At 36.8% G+C, this 22,923-nt stretch overlaps 3 protein-coding genes across 8 annotated transcripts in view; 1 reads left to right on the top strand and 2 right to left on the bottom strand.

Annotated features, from left to right (window-relative positions):
* SMURF2 (SMAD specific E3 ubiquitin protein ligase 2) overlaps positions 1–8,726 on the top strand; it is a 178,785-nt gene extending 170,059 nt beyond the window's left edge. For all 3 annotated transcript variants that reach the window (XM_069063949.1, XM_069063951.1, XM_069063950.1), the window contains 4 exons: positions 2,336–2,456; positions 4,050–4,251; positions 5,162–5,237; positions 5,717–8,726. In XM_069063949.1, the coding sequence (XP_068920050.1) occupies positions 2,336–2,456; positions 4,050–4,251; positions 5,162–5,237; positions 5,717–5,816 (499 nt within the window). In that variant the 3' untranslated portion in view covers positions 5,817–8,726. The remainder of the gene's footprint in view (positions 1–2,335; positions 2,457–4,049; positions 4,252–5,161; positions 5,238–5,716) is intronic.
* A 12,499-nt stretch (positions 8,727–21,225) lies between these two features.
* Positions 21,226–22,923, bottom strand: part of CEP95 (centrosomal protein 95) — a 54,661-nt gene continuing 52,963 nt past the window's right edge. For all 4 annotated transcript variants that reach the window (XM_069063956.1, XM_069063954.1, XM_069063955.1 and 1 more), the window contains 2 exons: positions 21,895–21,966; positions 21,226–21,603 (listed from right to left, as the gene is read on the bottom strand). In XM_069063956.1, coding sequence (XP_068920057.1) covers positions 21,427–21,603; positions 21,895–21,966 — 249 coding nt within the window. In that variant the 3' untranslated portion in view covers positions 21,226–21,426. The remainder of the gene's footprint in view (positions 21,604–21,894; positions 21,967–22,923) is intronic.
* Positions 22,031–22,775, bottom strand: LOC138142896 (ATP synthase subunit O, mitochondrial-like). The gene has a single exon (XM_069063959.1). The coding sequence runs from the start codon at positions 22,758–22,760 to the stop codon at positions 22,119–22,121; it is 642 nt and encodes a 213-aa protein (XP_068920060.1). The 5' UTR covers positions 22,761–22,775; the 3' UTR covers positions 22,031–22,118.

A 22,923-nucleotide genomic window follows, 5' to 3' on the forward strand; every position in this document is an offset into this window, starting at 1 on the left:
CTTATATGGAAATAGGTTTTACATGATTTAACATGCTTAATTTATATCACATTTCTTGCTTTCTGAATAGGTGGTGGAAGTGTGAAAGGAAGGGAGAGAATTCAGAACTCAAAAATTTATTTTTAAAAAGAATGTTTGGGCTGCTAGGTGGTACAGTGAATAGAGCACCAGCCCTGGCGTCAGGAGGACCTGAGTTCAAATGTGGCCTCAGATACTTCATACTTAGGAGCCGTGTGACCTTGGGCAAGTCACTTAACCCCAATTGCCCTGCCTTCCCCCCTCCAAAAAAAAAAAGAATGTTGAAAATAAGTTTAAAAGAAAAAATCTGGAACTTTGAAATGCAAACAAGAGTCAGTAGAAGCCTAAAAATATAAACTTTTTTGAAAAAATTGGAAGGAGCTATGACATGATGAAGTGCTGACATTCTATTAGGTGAAGAAAAAAGTGGAGTAGCAATGTTGATGCTTCTTAAAAAAAGAAAATAAATGGTCCATTGAAATATTTTTTAAAATGCTCACAGAAGGAAATTCAGAAAGAAACCCAGAGAAGCAGGACAGTTTTAAAAGTAACATGTTGGGTTTTGGTTTTTTTTTTTGCCTTTTAGAGGGCAATTGGGGTTAAGTAACTTGACCAAGGTTGCACAGCTAGTTTTTTTTATGTGGGTGTTAAGTGTCTGAGGCTGGAACCGAACTCGGGTCCTCCTGACTCCGGGGCCGGTGCTTTACTCGCTGCCCCATCCAGCCGCCCCCAGATGTTGAATTTTTTAAAAAGCAAGTGGTATGGAAAAGAGACGCACAATTCCCTGTGCAGTCCTCTTTTGGTTTCTACTTCTTATACAGAAGTACTCATTTTTTTATGGTGGTTCTGAAGTTCATGATAATTTTTTTAGAAAGTGTGTGTGTGTGTAAATTACTACCTACTAACTTTTGCCTTCCCTCCCCCCCAAAAAAATAGAAGCCCTTTCTTGTAAAAAATCGGGTGTTGTCAAGTAAAACAAATAATACATTGATGACATCTGAGACCAAATGTCTCTTTCTTCAGTGCTGGTTCATAAGGATTATTTATTTTGTTATATTTGTATCTTTAATACCCAGCACAGATTAGGTACTTAATAATTAAAGATTTGTTGAAAATATTAGAGAATATTTATTAGAGAATAAAAAATATTAGAGAAAATATTCACCCTTCTGCTAAGAGGTGGGAAGTACATTTTATCATTAATCTTCTGAAGTCATGATTTGATTATGTTCTTATTGAAAAAAGAAAATTTAAAATTTTGAATTATAAGAGGTAAGTAGGTGATGAAAAATCACATTATAGAAATAGTATACAGCCCCAGAATCAGGAGGACCCAAGTTCGGTTCCGGCCTCAGACACTTAACACCCACACAAAAAAACTAGCCGTGTAACCTTGGGCAGGTTATTCCAATTGCCATCAAAAAAAATAATAGTATAATTGATGTTTGTTCACTGAATCACTAGTATCAGATTTTGAAGAGGTTTCTAAAACTTCTAAATAACAATTAATTAGAAAAATACAAGCTGTTTTTAAGTCAGAACTTTTAAAACAGGATAAAAAATTACTTTAGAATTTTAGAAATCTTGCTAATGAGGGATTTTCACTCTCTCTGCATATTGGCAATTTTTTATCCATACCACCTGTCAGCCTGTGCTTTTGTCTGATTATTCAAATACTAGCATTCTCTAGCATTTAAAGTCCTTCACAGTTTGGTTTCAACCTGCCTTTCCAATTTTATTATACCTTGTTCTCCTTCACACACATTTCAGTCTTGGCCTTTTTGCTTTTCCACACACATAATCCTCATGTTCTGTTTCTCTGTTGCAGCAAAGTCTGTCTGTCCCTGGTATGTGCCCTTTTTCTCTACTCTTAAAATATCCTTAGTTTTCTTCAAATCTCAGTTCAGGGGCCACCTGTTGTATGAAGCCATCTCTGCACCTGTGCCACCCCCTCTTCAAATTGTACCCTCCCCAAGCCACTAGTACCTCTCTCAGCCTGAATTTATTTTGTGTGTATTATACTTATAAATTTACATTGTTACATGTTGTCTTCCCTGATAAAATATAAGCTTATTTAAGGCAAGGATTATTTTCATTTTTCTCTAATTTTTATCTTTATGTCCCCAGAGTTTAGCACAATGCCTGGCACATCATGTAGGTGATTGATTTTTTGATGTTCATTTTGTTGTACTAGATGTTTGGAAACCTAACATTGCCAAAGTTATGGGGTTTTCTGGTAATATTATTGAATATTTGATTGCTTTACTTGGATATATGTGAATCATTAGATCATGAGACTTCTATACTTTTATTACAGGCTTTATGTGAATTGGAGATTTTTACGAGGAATTGAAGCTCAGTTTCTGGCTCTGCAGAAGGGATTTAATGAAGTAATACCACAGCCTCTGCTGAAGACATTTGATGAAAAAGAACTAGAGGTCAGTGTGCTAATAATATTATGTTGTTTTATCAAGTGTAATTTGTCTGAGACAAAGTAAATAGACCAGATGAACTTTTGTCATCCTGGGTATAGTCTCTATGAGTTTCACTGTTGCAGATTGTACCCCCCTGCCAACACACACACACACACACACACACACACACACACACACACACACACACACGTGCGCACATGCACACACATACTTCAAAATATTTAGATCATAGTGATCCTTTAGGGTTAGGTCAACCCTGCCTTTTTTTTTTTTTTTACAAATGAGAAAACTCAAGCTTAGGGAGGGGAAGTCATTCTCCAGAGTCATAGAAGTATAAATTGCAGAATCAGGATTTGAATCTAGATCCTCTGATTCCAGCTCCAATCTTTCTTGCATTTCACCATGCTGCTACTTATCATTACTGTATGGCCTAAGATTATTATCCATTATAGTGAGAATTCAAGGAAACATGAGTAATTTTAGATGGCCCTTCATTGACCACCTTCCCACTGAAAAGTTCAGTGTTTAGAAGGTAAAGAACAAATGGGATTCAAAGAACAGATTTTGAATAAACTGAATGATGATAAACAGAGAACTGCTGGTAGTGTGCCTTGGATATTTGGGAATTTTCTCTTCTCCATGGGAAGTTTGTACTTGTCATCAAATTGGAGCTTTTTTCACTTTTCATGATCCAGTTTTACATTGAAATGAGTAGTGAATTTAGCTGTGCAATTGCCGCTAAGCTAAGAAGTACTTGGTAGGGCTTGGGGGTGGGGAGACTGTCTCTTTCTCAGTCTGTACACTGGAACTATTTTTGCCTGGACAAAATTTTGCTTGGAATAAAAAGATTCCCATTGTTTAGCTCAGCACGTGGCATAAATGATAAAGAATTGTTGATTGGTTGATTCCATACATACGCTACATAATAATTCTCATTTTGATAGCTTTTTAAGGTTTGTGCCTATGTACAAACACACAAACCAATTTGATGAGCTTTGCTATTTCTACTCAAGTATGACATTCAGTATAAACTATTGGTTATGTCTTAGGTCCTACACTAAAGGATCTTAATCTGTAGAGTCACTACCATATGTTTTAGCAAGAGTTGTGCTCAGATTGTTTCTTATGTGTTATTTTTAGCTCCCTAACTAGTTGATAAACTTCTTGAAACTTTATGGTTCATGAGTACAAGGATCAACCATGTTCCCTCAGACTGATCATAAGTTATGTAGTACTGTCTTTTTAACTTTTAAGCATTTTACTTTGATATTAGGGAAATTTATTGAATGTGGAATATCTTAGAATTAAATCAGTACACTTATGTTGTAGTTCCTTTTTTTTTTTTATAACTTTATACTATATTATCTTGCAAATTGCCTGATTTCTTTTGGCTCAATTTCTCTAAATGCAAAATGAGATGATTAGATTATTTTTAAGGTTCCTTCCTGCTCTGACTTTTTCTGGTTCATTATAAAGCTTCTAGAGGTGTCTCTTTCAGTTTTTTCTATCCATTAAAACAAATACTGCAAATGTTTTTTAATATGGAATATTACTGGAAGTTTTCATCATAACCATTGCCTGTCCATTTGTACATAGCTTATCATCTGTGGGCTGGGAAAGATTGATGTTAGTGACTGGAAAGTAAACACGCGGTTGAAACACTGTACGCCAGACAGCAATATTGTGAAATGGTTCTGGAAAGCTGTGGAATATTTTGATGAAGAAAGGAGAGCACGATTACTTCAATTTGTGACTGGATCTTCCAGAGTGCCTTTGCAGGGATTTAAAGCTTTACAAGGTGAGGGACCCCTGACAATAACTTGAAAATGTTTTCATGGATGTGGAAACCTTACAGATGAATTAACAGTATAATTGTAGATTCTCTTCCCTCATATTGTTGTTTGTCAATAGTTCAAAAGTTTTCATATCACCTTGCTTATCTTTGACTCTTCAGAGTCATCTTCCTGCCCCCAGATTAACTTGCAAATTAAAAAGATCAATCTGTAAGCATCCAGTGCTATTGATAGTTTTTTACATTGGATGCATGGGGAAAATTATTCTTTGACTTTTAGCTACAACTGCTATCTACAGAACTTACCATTTTTCTTCCACTTCTTAGATTTTGTTATGCAAGAGGAATTCAAACAGAAATAACATTTGTTCTCCATGTACCTTTATGGATTGTGTCCCTATGCTATAGTTCATGTCTAAATTAATCTAGATCCATATTTTGCCTCATGCTGTCTACTTGCTCATATTAGCATGAATGCATATATTGACCTAGTTCATTAATTCTCTTTGTAATAATTGCCTTCTTTAATTCCTAACAACTGTCTGAATCCAACATTTATATTATTTTTTCTTGGATTGGCTAATTTGTTACAGGGTTGTGAGGGTTGGGGGTGGTTGTCCTACAAGAGGTTAATTTTGAATAGAAAATAAATGTTAGCAGTAGGTTTTTAATTACACATTTTCTTCAGAAATCTTTTACTAGAAAAGGATGCTTAGATGTATAGTATGTTAAGAATAGACCTTTTCCCCCCCAAAGTTTAAAATCTCCTTTCAAATACCATATTGCTTCCTTTTGACCATTATGAGCATAACAGAATTCTCTTTCTGATGAACTATGCCTATAATAATTTCATTCTAAGACTAATCAGTGGTTTAATGTACTTCCAGTGACTTTTTCACTTTGGCTTCATTTACAGGTGCTGCAGGCCCAAGACTATTTACAATACACCAGATTGATGCTAGCACTAACAACCTGCCAAAAGCTCATACTTGGTAGGTTACTTTTTTCAATTTAATGTGGAAAAATAGAGAATGAAAGAGATTTTTTTCTCTTTAATATTACGCATTTAGACAGAATTGATTGAGAAAGGATTTATATGCAGCCATTACCATCAGACAGGATTTAAATGTCTTGCTTTTTTTTCCCACAGGGTTCTAATGTAAGTTTCAGTTTTCCTTCAATATTTTTATAATTAGACTGTATTAACATGGTACTAAAAGCCAACCCCTTAGCAAGAGGTGAATTTGCTTTTGTCAGGAGGTTACAGTTTACAGTAATTCAGCATAAATCATAAATGATTATCCACTAGGTATAATTTCTGTTTTAGAGGAGTATTGATTTAATTTTGTCTTTGTGATTAGACCTAAAGAAAAAATGCCTAAGAAACTTAGTATAGAGTTTGAACTTCATAATCAATACATTAAATAGCAGTGTATAAATTCATATAATCATCTTATTTACTTGTTCACAGCTTCAATCGAATAGACATTCCACCCTATGAAAGCTATGAGAAGCTATATGAGAAGCTGCTAACAGCCATTGAAGAAACATGTGGATTTGCTGTGGAATGACAAACTTTGCCAACTTCTTGGAACTCCATTTATATATGCTTGATTGATAGGGCCCTCCTCCCCCTCCTTTCCCAACCAAGATTCAAGAAATGCTTGAAGTACAGGAACAGTTTTTCCTTTTTCTACTTTAGGACACCATAACGGGGAAGGGTAGTTTTGGAATTTCCTTCTGAGAAAAAAAAAAAAGGCCTTTCCCATGAGGCCACTCCGCTGCTATTTAAAACTATTATCTTGAACCTACAGAATGCTGACTTTTCCTATGTTTTCAAAGTATAGCAGTATTCTACCCTTAAAGACTACTATTATTTTTATAAAAGGTAATCTATTTTGTTTACCTATGAGAACTTGTCTTTCTAAAACATCAAGACACAATTTCAGCAGTCGGTACAAGTAACATTTCAGCTTCACTGAACACATACCAAACAGCTACTATACATACTCTTTTTGAAAAGAAAAATAAAGTTATTTTTGTATTACTCTAATTTTGGATAAATTTGGCTAAACGAATCATTAACCTTTTAAGCAAGCCACTTACATATTTAATTGCATTTTCTTATAGTAAAGCATTATATTCTGCATTATATATTGAATATAATTGTTAACTAGGTGGGTCTTTTAAAATATTTTTTCAAGCATGAATTTCCTGGAAAACAATTACACTATTTTGGTTTTTATTTATATCACTTGTCAGATTTTTAATGCAACTACTGTTTTAGTGATTTTATCATTGGACACAGTATTTTGTGTTCATGGTGTCCCTGTTTTTTAAGAGACTTTTTAAAAACTTTTATAACAAGTAACCATTATCAAGTATTTTGGATTTGCATTTCATCTTAAATGAAAATGCTGCATTTTTAACTCCTAAAAGCATGTTGATGATTGGATATGTTCAGTCTTATTTTTAGATGTACTGTTTTTAAGAACCAAAGTTCCTTATGTCAAAGTACATCTGGTTGTTGTATATTAATTGATGTATCAACAATTCTGTCAGGTAAACCATATTTAACCTTTGTTTATCTGCTCATGATAGGGAGGTCTACCCAAATTGTGACAAAAGGAAAATTAGTTCTAAAGGTAACTTTTAGTTCCACTTTTACATAACACAGGTGTGTATTGAAAATGAGGTCAAGAAAGCTTACTATGTAGGTTCCCTAAAATGGAAAAGGTGAACAAATTTATCCATAAATGTAGAAACATACATGAATTTAAATAGGAGAAAATGTACTATAAATTAAGAAGTTAATTTTGGAAGCAGGTTGGTAATTCTAGTAGCCAGTACTGAGTATTGAAAATAAGTCATCGGTGGATTTCTTCTGTAAGTTATCAGGAATATCCACTTTAACATGCATGTGAGAAATTGTCAACAATAACAATTTTTGATGAATCAAAATTGCAGTTTTTAATTTTTTTTGCAAATAAACAGGCTATCTTGTAATATATCATCAAAAGTTTATTCTGCCAAATTTGACTGCTACTGCAAACAATTTAGTTATAGTTATTCATTTCTCAAAGGTAAGATCACTGCATGGCCTAATAGTTAATACTTTGTGAAGCAGATTATATTTTTCCACTGCTAATGGACATACATTTGAACTTATTGAGATGTGCAGAAACTACATTTCTATGCTCTTGATCAACTCATAGTTTTAAGTTTCACAGTAAGCGTTTCATTAGTGTAGGTCCATTGATCTTCTGTATTAGGCATCAATGTAGTTTTCATTTGTGAACAGTCGTTAGAAACTAAGGAATGGTTGTGGAAACCAGAACTGTCAGGGATGCAGTACAATAACAATGAAACATTTCTTGGAATTATTTTAATGTATAATATGGAGCAGGAATATACCATCACTTTTGAGTGCCTTTTTGCCTTTAATAATAAGGACTTCTTGAATAAAGCTTTAAGACAAATCACTCTACAGTACTAGTCAAAGGTTTATATATATATACTTATTTGTAATTCACAGGAATATATTGACCCATCAGATTTCAGTTTCAAAATCATGTCAGCTGGTTACTTTCAAATAGGTGCTAAAAAAAAAAAAGACAAAATCTTCATTGATTTATTGAACTTTGGACCCCATGAGTAATGTGAATATTTATATCCATGTGTCATTCTTAGCAAGTTTTCCTTTTATCCATTCTTTATTTGCATTAAGATTCAAAAATGTCATTATATTTTCATGCTTTTCATTATGAAGCAATGGTTATTTTGTAACTTCTACAGTAAAGATGAATTTCAGAGGATTTTATTTCTTGATGTAAAGAATTTTGTAATAGTGCTGTGTACAGTGTAAATTCAAAAACAAAAATTTTTTGCACATAGTTTCAGTTGCCCTAGATTGATTTATTTTTACCAAATGTTTTTTTTGTTGTTGTTTACTCCAGTCCAGAGCACACAAGGCTCCCATTGAAATCCCTTTTTTATTTGTAAATCATTTTTGTTTCACAACACTAAATCCATTTTGAACACCTGTTGTGTTTAAACTGACATTGATGGAAGAGACTTTTGCTTCTTCATCAAAATGTGTGCTTCTTCCATCCTCCATGCTTATTTTAGCAGCTGTCTCTGCTTCAAACTGCATCATAAAGCAATCAGATACCATTTTAAATATTTTAAATACTATAGTAGGATGATGACTCTACCAAATGCTAAGAGTTTTGTTTTGTCTCTAGGTGTAATTAGTTTAATTGGTGTAATATTATCCTCTCCTCTAAATTGACTTTTTAAAGGTTTATCATTTCCATTGTATTTATTAAAGTGTTTTAGCATTGATATTCTTTGTATTTTCACCCAGCTGTTACATGAGCTTTATCAATAACATCTGTATAAATGGTTTAATTTTTTTTTTTTAACTCTGTATGTGCCCATGCAGAACTTGAGTAATAAATTGTATGCTGTTTGCACCATCATAGCGTTGGTGGATTAAAAGAACATTGTGAATTTTCAGTGCATTGAAACTCTTAAAAAAAGCTTTGTCCTAAGTAATTTACCTTTCATGTACACTTCCAAACATATGATCCATATAGTGAGGGCAGGAAAGAGAATACAAATGCTTTTTTATTTCTAAGTATCTTTTAGAATGTTTGTGTATTCTATAAAGTTCTGTCTAACTTGGTTTGGATGCCAGTAATAGTGAATACTGTATCCATGAATTACAATCAATTTCTAGTTGCCTTATCTTTGAACATATTGGTAGAACCATTCTATAGGGTCATTTTCACTGGAAATCTGTGTTACAGTGAACTTTGGAGCTAGCTTGTTTTGAATTACTTTATGAAAGATAACCACTTCTGCTGCCTGAACTAACATAACACCCTGGACAATTTTAATAGGACAACTTAAAGTAAAACATGTTGAACTTAATTCAGTGTTCACAGCAGTTGATTATAAGCTTTGTTTTTTAATTGAAGTGTTTTAAATATGTGGCCCATTGATTTGGGATTTTGCTTCTTTTTAATCAGACATGTACTTCTAATGATTTTTTATAATAATATTAGACCTGAAGATCATGTATATAGAAAAGTATTAGACAATAGTAGCCAAGATTTTAAGTTGTAATATTTTTTAGGTAAAAATGAAACTGCTTAGATCACTTTCAGTAAAGCAGATAATAATGTGTTCATGTCTACCTGTCTTATAAGACTCTCATCTATGTCCTTCCAAAAGTTTATCACACATGATCTACCCAGCTTGCTAGGTGCCTTTTTTGCTTTCAGAATGATACTGGATTTGCAACTCTGTGTGACTGGAAGGATCATGGTGTCCTTAATAGGAATAAATAAGTTTGAAATTGGGGAGCTTTAATGAAAGATGAGTTCGGTTTTAAATTTGTTGAATTTGAGATACCTATGGGACATCTAATTTGAGATGTTTGAATGGTATGGTGATAACTTAGGAAAGATTTGAGGTGGAACATTATAGATCTGCCTGCATAGATAAATTTGGGATTGAATGGGAAGAATAGAACTTGATGAAATCACTAATTAGATAGCAAAAAGAAAAGAGGGTTCAAGATAGAACATCGAGGGCTACTTATGGTTAGTGTATACAGTCTGGATGAAGCCTAGGAGCCTGGGAAACAGTGTTCAGACAGAAGTGTCACAAAAGCCCCCAAAGGAGAGAGCATCTCAAAGGTGACCAGCAGTATCAAATGCTTTGGAGAGGATGCTTTGAGCAAGGATGAAAACTGAGAAAAGAGCATTGGTAACTTTGGAGAGAACAGTTTTCGTTGAATGCTGAAGTCGGAATCCAGATGGCAGAAGATTTAGAAGAGAGAAGAGGAAGTAGTCACTAGTGTAGATGAAGGTGTTTTAGCAGAGGAAGCGATGGTAGGATCAAATGAGGGACTTTTTTGGGGGGGGGGAGTCTTTTAATATTTTTCCCCAATTACATGTAAAAATTTTTTTAATTTTTAATTTAATTTTAAATTTAATTGTTTAAAAAATTTTTGAGTTTCAAATTCTCACCTTCCTCCCCATTCCCCTTCATTTGAGAAGGCAAACAATTCTATATAATTTATACATATGCAGTCATACAAAACATTTCCATATTGGTCATTTTGTGAAAGAAAACACAGACAAAAGTAAAAAAAACAAGAAAAGTAAAGAAAAAGTGTGCTTCAATCTGCATTCAGAATCCATCAGTTCTTTCTCTTGATATGGATAGCATTTTTTATCATAAGTCCTTAAGAATTGTCTTAAATCATTGTATTGCTGGGAATAGCAAAGTTGATCATATAATATTGTTGTTACCATATACAACGCTTTCCTGATTCTGCTCACTTTATTTTGCATCATCTCATGTAAGTCTTACCAGGTTTTTTGAGATCATCCTGCCTCAGAAATTTCTTATAGCACAGTTGTATTTTATCACAATCATGAAGAACAACTTGTTCAACCTTTCCCCAACTGATGAACATCCCCAAGTGAAGGTCTTTTAAACATGAAGAAGGTAACAGGGAAGGAAACAGTAGATATGGAGAGATTGAAAGTGACAGAGGGAATGATAGTAGCAATTTGGAGAGGATGGGACAGGATCAGAAGTAAATGTAGAGGGATTGGTCTTGGCTGGGAAAAGGGCCCACTCATCAGAAACTGGAGTGAAGGAGAATTCAGGAAGATGTCTCAGTGATGTGAGATGAAAGGGGGAGTAGGGGGAGTCTTTGGTGAAATATGGAGGGGTAGATCTCAGCTAAGAATGTGAGATTTAAGGAAAGATTGTTTAGACAGCCTCTATTCGGAGTGAGTTAGTGAATGCATTAGGGAAGAGAGTGTTTGCCTTACTGTGGTAAAAACCCACTGGAGATTAGTTTATATGCATTTATAGTGGACCAAGTCAGTATGGCTAAATGATTTCTTTCTCATAAACTATCTTTTCCTACCTTCATGTTGAAATTACCACAGGTCAGTATATGTTGATTTTGTTTGGACAGCCTTAATAGAATTTCTTGACTACTTTGTTCCCATCAACTGATGTTGGTGTGCAAGATGCAGTTATTTTCATGACAGCCTTTTTACAAATACTTAATCATTAGAATTGCAATATGTGATGACCAAATGCTCCATGAAATAAATTTGGGGGGGAGGTACCTTTTGGGCATTAGGGGAAAAAAGCCACTCTGCCAACTTCCTTTGTCTCTTAAAGGAGTACCTATGAGCTTTCCTTTCATTTAGCTGCAATTTCCTTTTTCATTAAGATGGTCATCTTGAAATGCCTGAGAAGAAAACTCAAATTGCCTTTAAAAACACATGCTAGAAAAGATCTGGTGGCTTTATTTATGGGTTTATTCATTTAAAATTTATTATAGATGATAGATTTATTAATTATGTCTAACTGGCCCCAGACCAGATTAGTGCTTTATATCCTGTCCAACTATCCATCTTGCTTTCCTGTTTTTCCCTACCTGAAACAGCCCCTCTGAACTGAACTGCTTTAAAAAATGCCTTCTTAACCCCGGCTAAGCAATTTTGATTGGTGAGTGACAGAATTCTAATATAACTAGCCTATTCTATCTAGCCATGGTCTGGGATAGTCTAACATCAGTTTTTCACAGCTTCTTTCTTCCACCTAGGCCCCTCCTCTTTCCCTAGTCCTTATGGATTAGCTTTCCCTAAAAGGAGATCAAACTGTCTTCTGGACTTGATTGGTCTTAACTTCCTTGGTAACCTAAAAGCATAAAAAAATCCCAGCCTGCCACAAGCAGTTTGGGGCTCTCAGACTTGAATTTCTGAAGACCACCTGAGTCAGCACCATGTCTTGCACAATGAGTAAGTGCTATTGTATCATAGTTGCATATTCTTGCTGTGTTAGGGCAAAATTAACCTTTTGTTAACTGTTCAGTGATTCAATGAGTGCCTTATTTTGAACTAACATCAGACTGGAACTGAGAGGGTTTTGTGTAGTTGCCCAGTTTGGGTTGAAATGATCACTTGTGTTTTGATTGAGGGAAGAGCTTTGCAAATATGGGGGAGGGGAGTGATTAATGGATACTACACAGCACCTTGTCCCAAGAGTCTTCCTGGTCACATATGGACAATCCTTTCTATGGGATAGTGAGCAGGCTCCCACTCATGCAGAGGGATATATATGCTCAGTGGATGCAGGAGGAGGCTGCCCTGGAGGAGACTGTCACATGTAGTATAAGTTCGACTGCAAGTATAAATAGCCAGCATTATTCAGCAATTAGAGGCTTTCAGGAGCCATGCAATGAAAGTTGAGGGACAGCTAAAACACAAGAGTTTTCTTCCTGTCAGGCAGGCACCTTTCCTATGGTCTGACCCAGAGATAACAATTCCTGCTAACAGAGCCAAGAAACTGGAGGGTAGGTTGAGCTTCGCAGAGAAATTTAGAAGTTCCCACTAGCTATAATAAAAAAGAAGCCCCAGGTGTCTTATCATTGCCCCCAGGAGGGTAACTCCCTCCCCTGAGAGTGGGCCACCTAGAAACCTGGTGACAGGCAGGAGCAGTGGCTCCTGAGGCAGTGGTCTGATGGAGCCAGTGCTAAGCAGTCTTCCAGAGCTGACTGACACAGACTGAATAAGCTCTCTGAGACTGCATTTTAACACAGTCAACTAAATTTATTAGAGTATCTACACTGGCAAGATCAACTGGGTGGTACAGTGGATAGAATGCCAGGCCTGGAGTCAGGAAGACTCATCTTTTTGAGTTCAGATGTGGCTGCAGACACTAGATGGATGACCTGGGCAAGTCAATCCTGTTTGCCTTAGTTTCCTCATCTACAAAAATGAACTGGAAAAGGAAATGACAAACCCACTGTAGTATCTTTGCCAAGAAAACCCCAACTCAGGTCAACAAAGAATGGGACAGAACTAAAAAAAAAAGGACTGAACACCACTACCACCACACTGGAAGTGCTGGCCTTGTAAAGATGGACTTCCTATTCATCTAGTTCCCTGATGGGGATCTGCAAGGGAGAGGATAGAGTTCCATAAGGATTATGCTTCCCCATTTCTTCCTTCCAAGACCTGCTACACCTGAGCTTGGCCTGTCTCCAGTGCTATGGGATCCTGCTTTCTGGGTGGAGCCTAGCCCAATAACTTCACATATTAGCAGTAGTTCTCCCTCATCACACAACCATACAGGTGTAGGCTGAACTAATGGTGAAATCTGAGCTGGAGGGTGCAACAACTGCTTTGGGCAAATACTGATGTCAGTGGGAATAGGCATTCTGGAAATTAGAGGAGTCATCGAGCTCACTGCCCTTGTAGGTGGGCAGAGGACTGTAATGTAATACCAAGCAAAGGCAACTTCCCAGGTTCAAAATACCAGCATAGGTGCTCTCTATTTTATTCAGTAACAAACCCAGAACAGAGAAGATCAAAACATGACATCATTCAAAATACAGCATTTACTAAGTGTGATTAAATCATCTCCAAGGCCTACCCCACCCCAGGACTTTCCAATCATTCAATCAATTACAAAGTCTCTGTTCCAAATACTTCTCCACCCCTAGGCTATACCTTAATTAAGTCCACCACAAAGCCCCTCTTCTCAAATGGAGATTAGTTTCCAAACATAAGTAAAATACATTCATTTGCTCAACCATAGAACACAAAAAGGTCAAAAGTTCCCCACCCCTGGATCACAATTGAATCTACCCCAGAGTTACATCAAGTTTAAACACAGCACTTAATACCCAAATGGAGGTCTTTTCTTCATCTTGACACGAGGCAAGTTCTCAGCAATCTTAGTTCCTGGGGAGACAAGGCTTAGCAAGGCCATAAGATACATTGCCAGTCCCTTCATGAATTTATCCTCTGTCTGTAGAACAGTCCTAGAACCCCTGAACACATTAGCAAAGCCCTCTCCCAGGATTTCTGTAAACATACAACAAGAAAATCCTTCTTCAGGGCTTCTAAACCAACAGAAAGGCTCCCAGACCCCTGCAACAACAGCACCGTCCTTCACCAGTGGACAGTATTCATTCTGTCTGCCGGACAGTCTCCAGACCCCTGCAACAACAGTACTGTCCCTCACCAGTGGACAGTATTCACTCTCAGTACTGTCCCTCACCAGTGGACAGTATTCACTCTCTGTCTGCAGGACAGTCTCAGGCCTTCTTAACCAAATGCCAGGTTCCAGGACTTCTTCAACAGGACAGTCTTTCACCAGTGGACAAATCTGGCAAAATAACATCAAAACAGACAGACAAAGTACCAGCAAAACAGCCATGTCTCCTCAGTCCTTGGCAGCTCAGGGGGCAGGTCTCAAAAGTCCAGGGCAATTCAAAGCGGCCACCAGCAATCTCTTAGTCTCTTCCTCTCCACGAGGTGCTGCTTCCAAAAAGAACTTCCGCCTCTTTCTTGTCTCTCCAAATCTACGTCATCAGCTCCTCCCAGTCAGGACTTTCTTTTCACATCAAAAAGTCCATCCCACAGGTGCGATTAACAAGCTCTGGGTTTTAATACAATCAATTTAAAAACCAAGCCAATACAGGGGAATCTTTAATTGCCATTACTATCACAAGGACAAAGGTACCCTTTTCCAGAAGGAAGTTAAAAGATGTGGCTCCTGGCATCTGATGACCAGTCCATGGGAGTGCTAGTAAAACTGCATAGGGCCAGGCACTAGGAGCCCTTCAACTTCACCCACGCCTAAGGTACCCTCTAAAGTCCCTGCCCCATTTGGACCATTCAGGAGAAGATACAGAGAGCAGAATGCTGAGTGGGTGACAGTGCAGAGAGAACCTCAGTATCAACTTAAATCCTAGCATAGATTGTGTGCAAGTGGCTTATGACCTCTTATCCTCTTTACTGCAGATGACCCTCATATCATGGACAACAATTGACTATACCAGAAGTGTCCGTGCTATGGCTGTGATGTTCCTGTTGCTGCTCTGTGGCATCTTCACCACTTTGCAGGAAGAGACACACAGATTTGACATCAACCACCACACTGACCACTGTCGAGACTTGATCTTTCCAAAGGATTGCTGGCTTTTTTTCTTTCCACTTCAGTACTGCCCATGCCAGGAAGGATGTCAGTCTGTTGAGTCCTATTAGCATTTAAATGGTAGAAGATTCTCTAGAAGACCCTTAGGATCTTGACACCAAGGGGTGATGGGACCAATATTTACCACTGTTTCCCTAATATACTTTTTTTCTTTTTGAAGGGGGAAAGGTAGGGCAATTGGGGTTGACTTGCACAAGGTCACATGGCTAGTTTTGTGTTAAGTGTCTGAGGCCGGATTTGAACTCAGATCCTCCTGACTCCAGGGCCTGTGCTCTATTCACTGCACCACCTAGCTGTCCCCTCTAATATACTTTCTTTCCCCTTATCCATAACACAGGGAAGCTCAACCCTTTGTAGGCCTCCTTGGGTAGCTAGATGACAGAGTGGACAGAATGCTAGGCCTAGAATCAAGACCTTAGTTCGATCTGGCCCCAGACATTTATAGCTGTGTGACCCTGAACCAGTCACTCTGCCTCAGTTTTCTCTATGAAGATTAAATCAGATCTTAGAAGCACCTAGAAAGTAATGGGGCTTAAGAAATGTTTATTCCCTCTCTTCTTTCCTCCTTCCCTAACACTTAGGGATTAATTTACCCTAAAATGACGAAGCTGATGGAACCAGATTGGCCCCAACTTCCTGGTGACCTGAAGGCACTAAAAGGCACAGTCACCATGTCCTTCACCAGATGACCACACGTTTTCACATGGAGACAAGGAGGGATGTGTCCACTGTATCCTTGCCATGTTAGGACAAAGTAAATCTCCTTTTGTTAACTGTTCAGTGGTTCATGGGTTCCTCATTCCATTCCAGCATCAAACCTGGCATTAGTTGAGCTGCTTCCAGCTATATCACTTTCCATGAAAAAACCTGGTCATTTTTCTATTTGCCCTGCCTTTCCTGCTCCTTGCCCTGGAATCAAATCAAATCAAATTTTAAGGGCATGTCAACTGCTCTGTAGATCAAATCCTTTCCCTATTTCTTTAACACACACACACGCATGCACATATGTGTGATCTCTCCCTATTAGAATGCAAACTCCTTTAGGGCAGGGACTTTTGTATTTGTATCCCCAGCATTTTGTGCCAAGTACATGGAAATCATTTAAAGGCTTTTTCCTTCATTTTTTCATAAAGGCTACTAGTCTGAATATCTGGCTTACACAAAATTGCATTAATATTATATTCAAAGAATGAAATCTTAAGTTAACAGTTCCATACTGTAATAAAAATGAAAATAATTGTTTTGGAAAAAAGCAAATGCTTTAAAATGGTAATTTGTCTATAGGGACAGCATACATAGTGAACACAACTGGCCACAAAGCCATTAAGATCTCCATTCAAGTCCCACCTCTAACATGTACTGGCTTCATGATCCTGGACAAGTTATGACTTCTAAGTGATTCAAGTAACTTTCTAAGGCTTTGTTACAGAGAAAACACCAAATCACATTGTCAACGAGTTCCTCATCAAGCATGCTCTCAGAAATCACAGATCCAGTCCCTGTCCTTAATAAATGAGAATTCCATGGCTGTGTGTTTAACTGATGCATCTGTAATACTTTCTGAACTTTCAATTTCTACTAAGTCATCTTCATTTCTATAGGTTATTTGTATAGGAGTATAAGGCAAATATTTCAAAAAGCTCATAGCTGTAGGAAGGACTGACATTGGGTCATATTAATATCAACTAATTTATTTCTCTCTTTCTGTGTAGACAGATTAGAGACACATCTTCCTAAGTGAAAATCTGGCCCCAGACACTAGCTGTGTGACCCTGGGCAAGTCACTTAACTGTTTGCTTTAGTTTCCTCATCTGTAAAATGAGCTGGAGAAGGAAGTGGTGAACTGCTATGGTATCCCTGCCAAGAATACCCCAACTGGGGTCACAAAGACTTGGACGTGAAAAATGACTGAAGAATTTCTATTTATACCCTTTGGAATCCAAGATGAATCAAACTGCTTTCCAATTTGTGTGCAGGCCCACAAGTCTCATGATCCATTAAAGAGACCATGAAATAATTACCAACTGGGGTCTTCCAATGCTTCTACTTTTCTGGGGAAAATCCTGGCCTTGTGACTGGGTATATATAAGCAGCAATTTAACATAATAGAAAGAATACAGATAAAAAGGTAACATTTACTTTTGAATTAAAGTCCAGAATTTCATTTCTTACAAGCATGCAATCACCACTAATATAGATCTCTGGGAAAAGCAAATACACAGGGAATGTATTGCCTTGGTTTAAGTAAATATTAGCAGGATTAGATAGTTGCATTTTGGCTACAGCTTAAAGCTTATCTTAAAGTGGCTTTTTTTTTCGTTGAACTAATTTCATTGGCTGTGATTTAACAGGTGTAGAGAACTCCCAATGAAGAAACTCCCTATTCCAAAACAGAAGACCAACTGTTATGCAACTTAAGTCTAGAAAATTGGCCTCTGGCACTGAGAATTTAGGTAAGTTGCTTAAGGTCACAAAATCCTGTGTCAAAGGCAAAACCTGAACTCCCAATTAAGAAAACTACCATTGTCTGGTCTGCATAGTAACATACCAATAACTTAAGGGGGGAAAAGCAATGTGACAGAATTTTATTCTTTGTATTCATGCTTTTAGTGGGGTATAAATGGTGTGTTTTTCCCAACCTGATTTCAGTGTATTGAATCAGTAGATGAACTCTAAATTTTGTGAATTCTGTAACCATAAAGACATAAAAAAAGACCTCAGCTAAGAGACTTCTCTGATTAGTAAGTTATTTCTATACTCAGAAATGCATAAGTTTTATCCAAATAACTGATGATTAGAGTATCACAGAATTTGTACTGAAAGAGACCTCAGTGACTTCCCTCCATAACATATATTAGTGGTCATCTCTGCTCAAATATCCCCAGGAGGAAACCCATTCTGTTTAAATATATATATATATATATATATTTTTTTTTTGTTTGTTTGTTTGTTTGTTATATTTTGAGTTCTGAGTTGTTTCCCTCCCTCCCAATGCCTTGAGAGGCCAACATTTGAGATATATGTGTGTATATAACTGTGTATGTATTACATACATACTTCCATTTATCAGTTCATTTTCCTTCATAAGTCCTTTGTAGTTGATTTAAATGTTCATATTACTCAGAAAACCCATTCCCTATTAAGGCAGCCTGTTCTACCTTGGGTAACTCTTTTTGAAAATTTTTCCTCACCTCAGGACTATGATTACTTTTTATAAATACTTGCAGACAATTATCTCTTATGCAAGTTAAATATCTGCATTCTGTTTAACTGATCAGTCTCAAATCACCAGCTGTCTTTTAGACATTGTGAACTGGATATCACAAAACTGAGCTTCTCTTTCCCCTAAGCCCTCCACTCTGTCTTTGCTTCCAAACCTCAGTGTCACCATGGCTCCTCACTTACTCACCCTATGTGTCTAATCTGATGTTGTCTTGTCCTTTCTAACTTCACATATCCCTTCTGATACTCATGTAGTAGCTACCTTAGTACATACAGGCTCTCATCACCTTAAGCGTCAACTATTTATTGTAATAACTTTCTGGTTAGACTCCTTCAAGTCTCTCCCCACTACAATCCATCCTCCATTCAACTGCCAAAATTTTTCCTGAAGTGCAGTTCTATCCAGGTCATCCGCCCCTTACTCACCAAGTCTAGTCTTGCCTATTTTTCCAGGATCAAATACAAAAAACTATTTGGCTTTAAAAAATTTTTTTTTTCTATTTGGCTTTTAAAGATTCTGACAACCTGACTGCTTAACTGAGCCAAATTTATAAAAATAGGAGCCATTCCCCCACTGATAAATGGATAAGTGATATGAGCAGAGAGTTTTCAGAAGAAATCAAAACTATCGATAGTCATGAAAAAATGCTCTAAATCCCTAATATAACTAGTGAAATGCAAATTTAAACAACTCCGAAGTATCCATCTTATATCCATCCCCATCAGATTGGGTAAAATAACAAAGAAGGAAAATAACACCAGGGCACTAATGCATTCACTGTTGGTGGAGCTGTGAACTAGTACCACTATTATTATGGAGAACAATTTGGAACTAAGCCCAAAGGATTATAAAACTGCATACCGTTTGACCCAGCAATATTGCTACTAGAACTATTCCCCATGGAGATCCAAGAAAAGGAAAAAGACTTCCATTTACAAAGTATTTGTAGCAGCAAAGAACTGGAAGCTGAGAGGATGCCTATTAAATGGGGAATGGCTGAACAAGCTGTGGTATATCAGTGTGACAGAATTCTATTATGCTCTAAAAAGTGACGAAGGAGAATTTCAGAAAAACCTAGCAAGATTTGTATGAACTAATACAAAATGAAGTAGGCAGAACCAGGAAAAACATACACAGTAAAAGTGGAAAGGGAATATTGTCATGATAATCAACTGTGAAAGACTTGGCAATTCTGATCAATACAATGATCCACAAAAATTTCCAAGGATTAATGAAGAAAATATTATCTACCTCCGGATAGAGAACTGATACTCAAGTGCAGATTGTAGCATTTTTCCCCTTTTTTCTCCCCATCCCCACCCCCAATCCTGGCTAATAGTTGAAATGTTTTATATGACGTCTTATGTGTGATGTGATCTTTCTTTTCTCTTCATGGAGTGCAGAAGGAAGAGAATGTGGAACTGAAAATAAACAGCTTGGCCCTTTCCTGTCTTCTTACACTTTATGTATCCTATGATCCAGTTATACTGGCCTACTTGCTATTCCTTGAACATGACATTCATATGTCCCAACTTTGTAACTTTTCCGTCTGTACCTCATGTCTAGAATGCTCTCCCTTTTCACCTCCACTTCCTGACTTCCTCAAGACTCAAGTCTCAGCCTTCTGCCAGAAATTTTTCCTGATGCTTTCCTCCATCCCTCCCTCCCCCCTACTTTGTGTTTTGTAAATGCTTGTAGACTAACACTCAAAAATAAGGCTTACACCATCTTGGTTCTCCTCCTCTGGGCACTAACTTATCAATGATCTTCCTAAAATGTGGTGCCCACAATATTTCATGATGGTCTGATGGGTAGAAGCACAACAGTACTATTATTCCCTTACTCTTGAATGCCAAGTGTGAGTTAAAAATTTTAAATTAGACAGACTTGAGTTGACTCTTTACTGTCATATTATTTGGAATATTCTTTTTCCTCCCATGCAAATTGTACCCATCATACAAGACTACCTCTTTCATTAGGCTGGCTTTTTTAAGTCCTAATGATCTTTTAATTAATAGGGTATTTAATTATAAAAGGAGTGCTGAACTTGAAGTTTAAATCTCTGTCCCTTACTAGTAGTGACCATTAAGATCTCAACGGGTCTTAACTTTTTTTTTTGTATCATGGATCCCCCCGAGCACTCTAGAAAAACCAATGGACCCCTCTTCAGAAAATGTATTTAAATAAATTGAAATGCTAGATTTAAGTTAAAGGTTAGTGAAAAAGAAAAAAATATTTTTTTCCCCTCCAAGGTCACAAACCTCCTGAATGTGGTAGGCTTGTGTATAGACTCTTATATTCTATATATCTCTTCTGCATAATTAGATATTTCTTACTCTTTATTCTCAATGAGAATTTTAAGTTCCTCAAAAGCAGAGACCATGTCTTATAGAGATAGGAACAGGACTTAATATCAACACTTTCCCCTGCCCATGGAGGTTGGCACCTTCTCTGTAATTTATAGTCTTAGAGAACTGCTTTGAGTACTGGGATGCTAAAGTGACTTGCCTAGAGTCACTTGTGTGGCCCTGGCAGAACTTGATCCCAGGTGGGTGGCTCTGCATTTACGTATGTCATCCTGCTTCTTGAGTGGTTATCTCCCAGGGCTAAGAATGTAAGTGCTTAAGTGAAATTTTTATGGTTTCATAGCAATATGTTGTAACAGCTCCTTTTTTATATAAAGTATTACATATTAAAAGAAAAGAGGCTTTAAGAATCATTAAAAAAATTTTTATTAGGTGTCTAGAATATGAAATCAGTTACATTTAGTGTTTAAGGTTGTTTAAAAGTTGATGATGATAATCTGTAATCTTTGTTTTAATCATTCTCATCATTCATCATGCTCAGGTTTATCACACAAACACACATTATTTTTTCAAGTAAAATAAAAACCTGTTTTATAGCTGGCTCTTTCATTAAAAGAAATGGCCCCTGCTGTACTGAAATGAAGCCATTTGAAGCCGAGCTTTAAGGCGTTCAGCTTCCACTTCCCGAAAGAAGAGGTCATCATCATTTTTAATTATCATGGTCTGCAACTGCTGAATTTCTTGCTCCACCTTTGATCTCAATTCTCTTTTCATTTTATGTAGTGTCTGAAAGAGAATTCAAACCATCATGTTTATTTAGTCTTTTGAGTATGTCTGCTTTCATCCAAACCTCCTGGGTCATTAGATACACTGGCAAAGGAGGAAAAAGAATGTGAAGAAGCCCAGATGATTTGCTTATTTACTAACAGAACAACAGAGGCAGGGTTAAAACTAAACTTTAAATGAGTTGTGGGATATATAAATTTGGAATATTTCCTCCATTCCCCCTTAGCATGGATAATGGCCTCATTTTCACTACTTTGCAGAATAGTGTATATAACTTATCCTGTTAATTACCTTTGTTTGGGCTTTCTCTCTCATATTGATTTCTTGACGTTCCTGTGACACAGCTTCTGCTAGCATTGCAAACTGTTTAGAAGGAAGAAACAGTTCTTATTTAATCATTCTTTCATTTGAGATTTACTGGTTGCTATTTTATTTTATTTTTTTAATTTCCAAGTACTTTATTGTTTCCACAATTTTTGGAAGCTTCATTGATGAACTGTGGAAAAATGTTACTTTCAAACAGCTTCCTTCATAATCCTGCTTAGCTTCTGAATCTTGGTTCTTGCGGACATATCAACATATTTCTCTCCTATATGAACAATCATTCCTCCCATGATTGAAGGGTCAGTCTTAACCTCCATTTTCAGGACTTGGCCTTTCCTTAGGAAGCTGTTCAGGACTGTTTTTAATTCTGAAAGAGTTGCATCATCTAATGCAGATGCAGTAGTAACTGAGCACTCTACTTCTCCACGATGCACACTCATCATGGTAGAAAATGCTGAAATGACTCCTGGGGTGTTGTTTAAACGACCATTTTCAGCAAGCAATTTCATGAGATTGGTAGTGATGGGGGAAAACTTCTCTTTTGCTATTACATCACTTAGGGCTTTTATCTTAATAGAACGCTTTATGTGGGGATTCATAATAGAGTCAACCATTTTGGGATCCTTCAAAAGTTTTGTTAATCTGAGTAATTCCTTTTCTGCCACATTCAATTTATTCTGCTTAGACGCAGCAGAATAAAGAGCAGTGGCATATCGACCTTCTAGACCATAAACTTGAATTGGAGGCCTGACAAGTTTAGCAAATGGTCTGCCCACAGAAGTGGTGAATCGGCGAACCTGCTGGAGCATCCCGGACATGCCAGGAGCTGCCATCTTCTCCTGTGGTCGCTGTAGGTCCTACTGGTTGCTATTTTAGAAGGAACTGGGACACACAATTAGATATTATGAGTTTCAGGTTTTGATTAAGTAGTACCTCACAACTGTCTTTGTAAAATATCGATGTTTGAATACCTTTCAAAATCATATGGTTAAGTAA

This window comes from Petaurus breviceps, unplaced genomic scaffold, assembly GCF_028583685.1.
Source record: "Petaurus breviceps papuanus isolate PSGF00001 unplaced genomic scaffold, PetGlider_PUasm1.0 90617, whole genome shotgun sequence".
In the NCBI taxonomy this organism is placed as follows: Eukaryota; Metazoa; Chordata; class Mammalia; order Diprotodontia; family Petauridae; genus Petaurus; species Petaurus breviceps.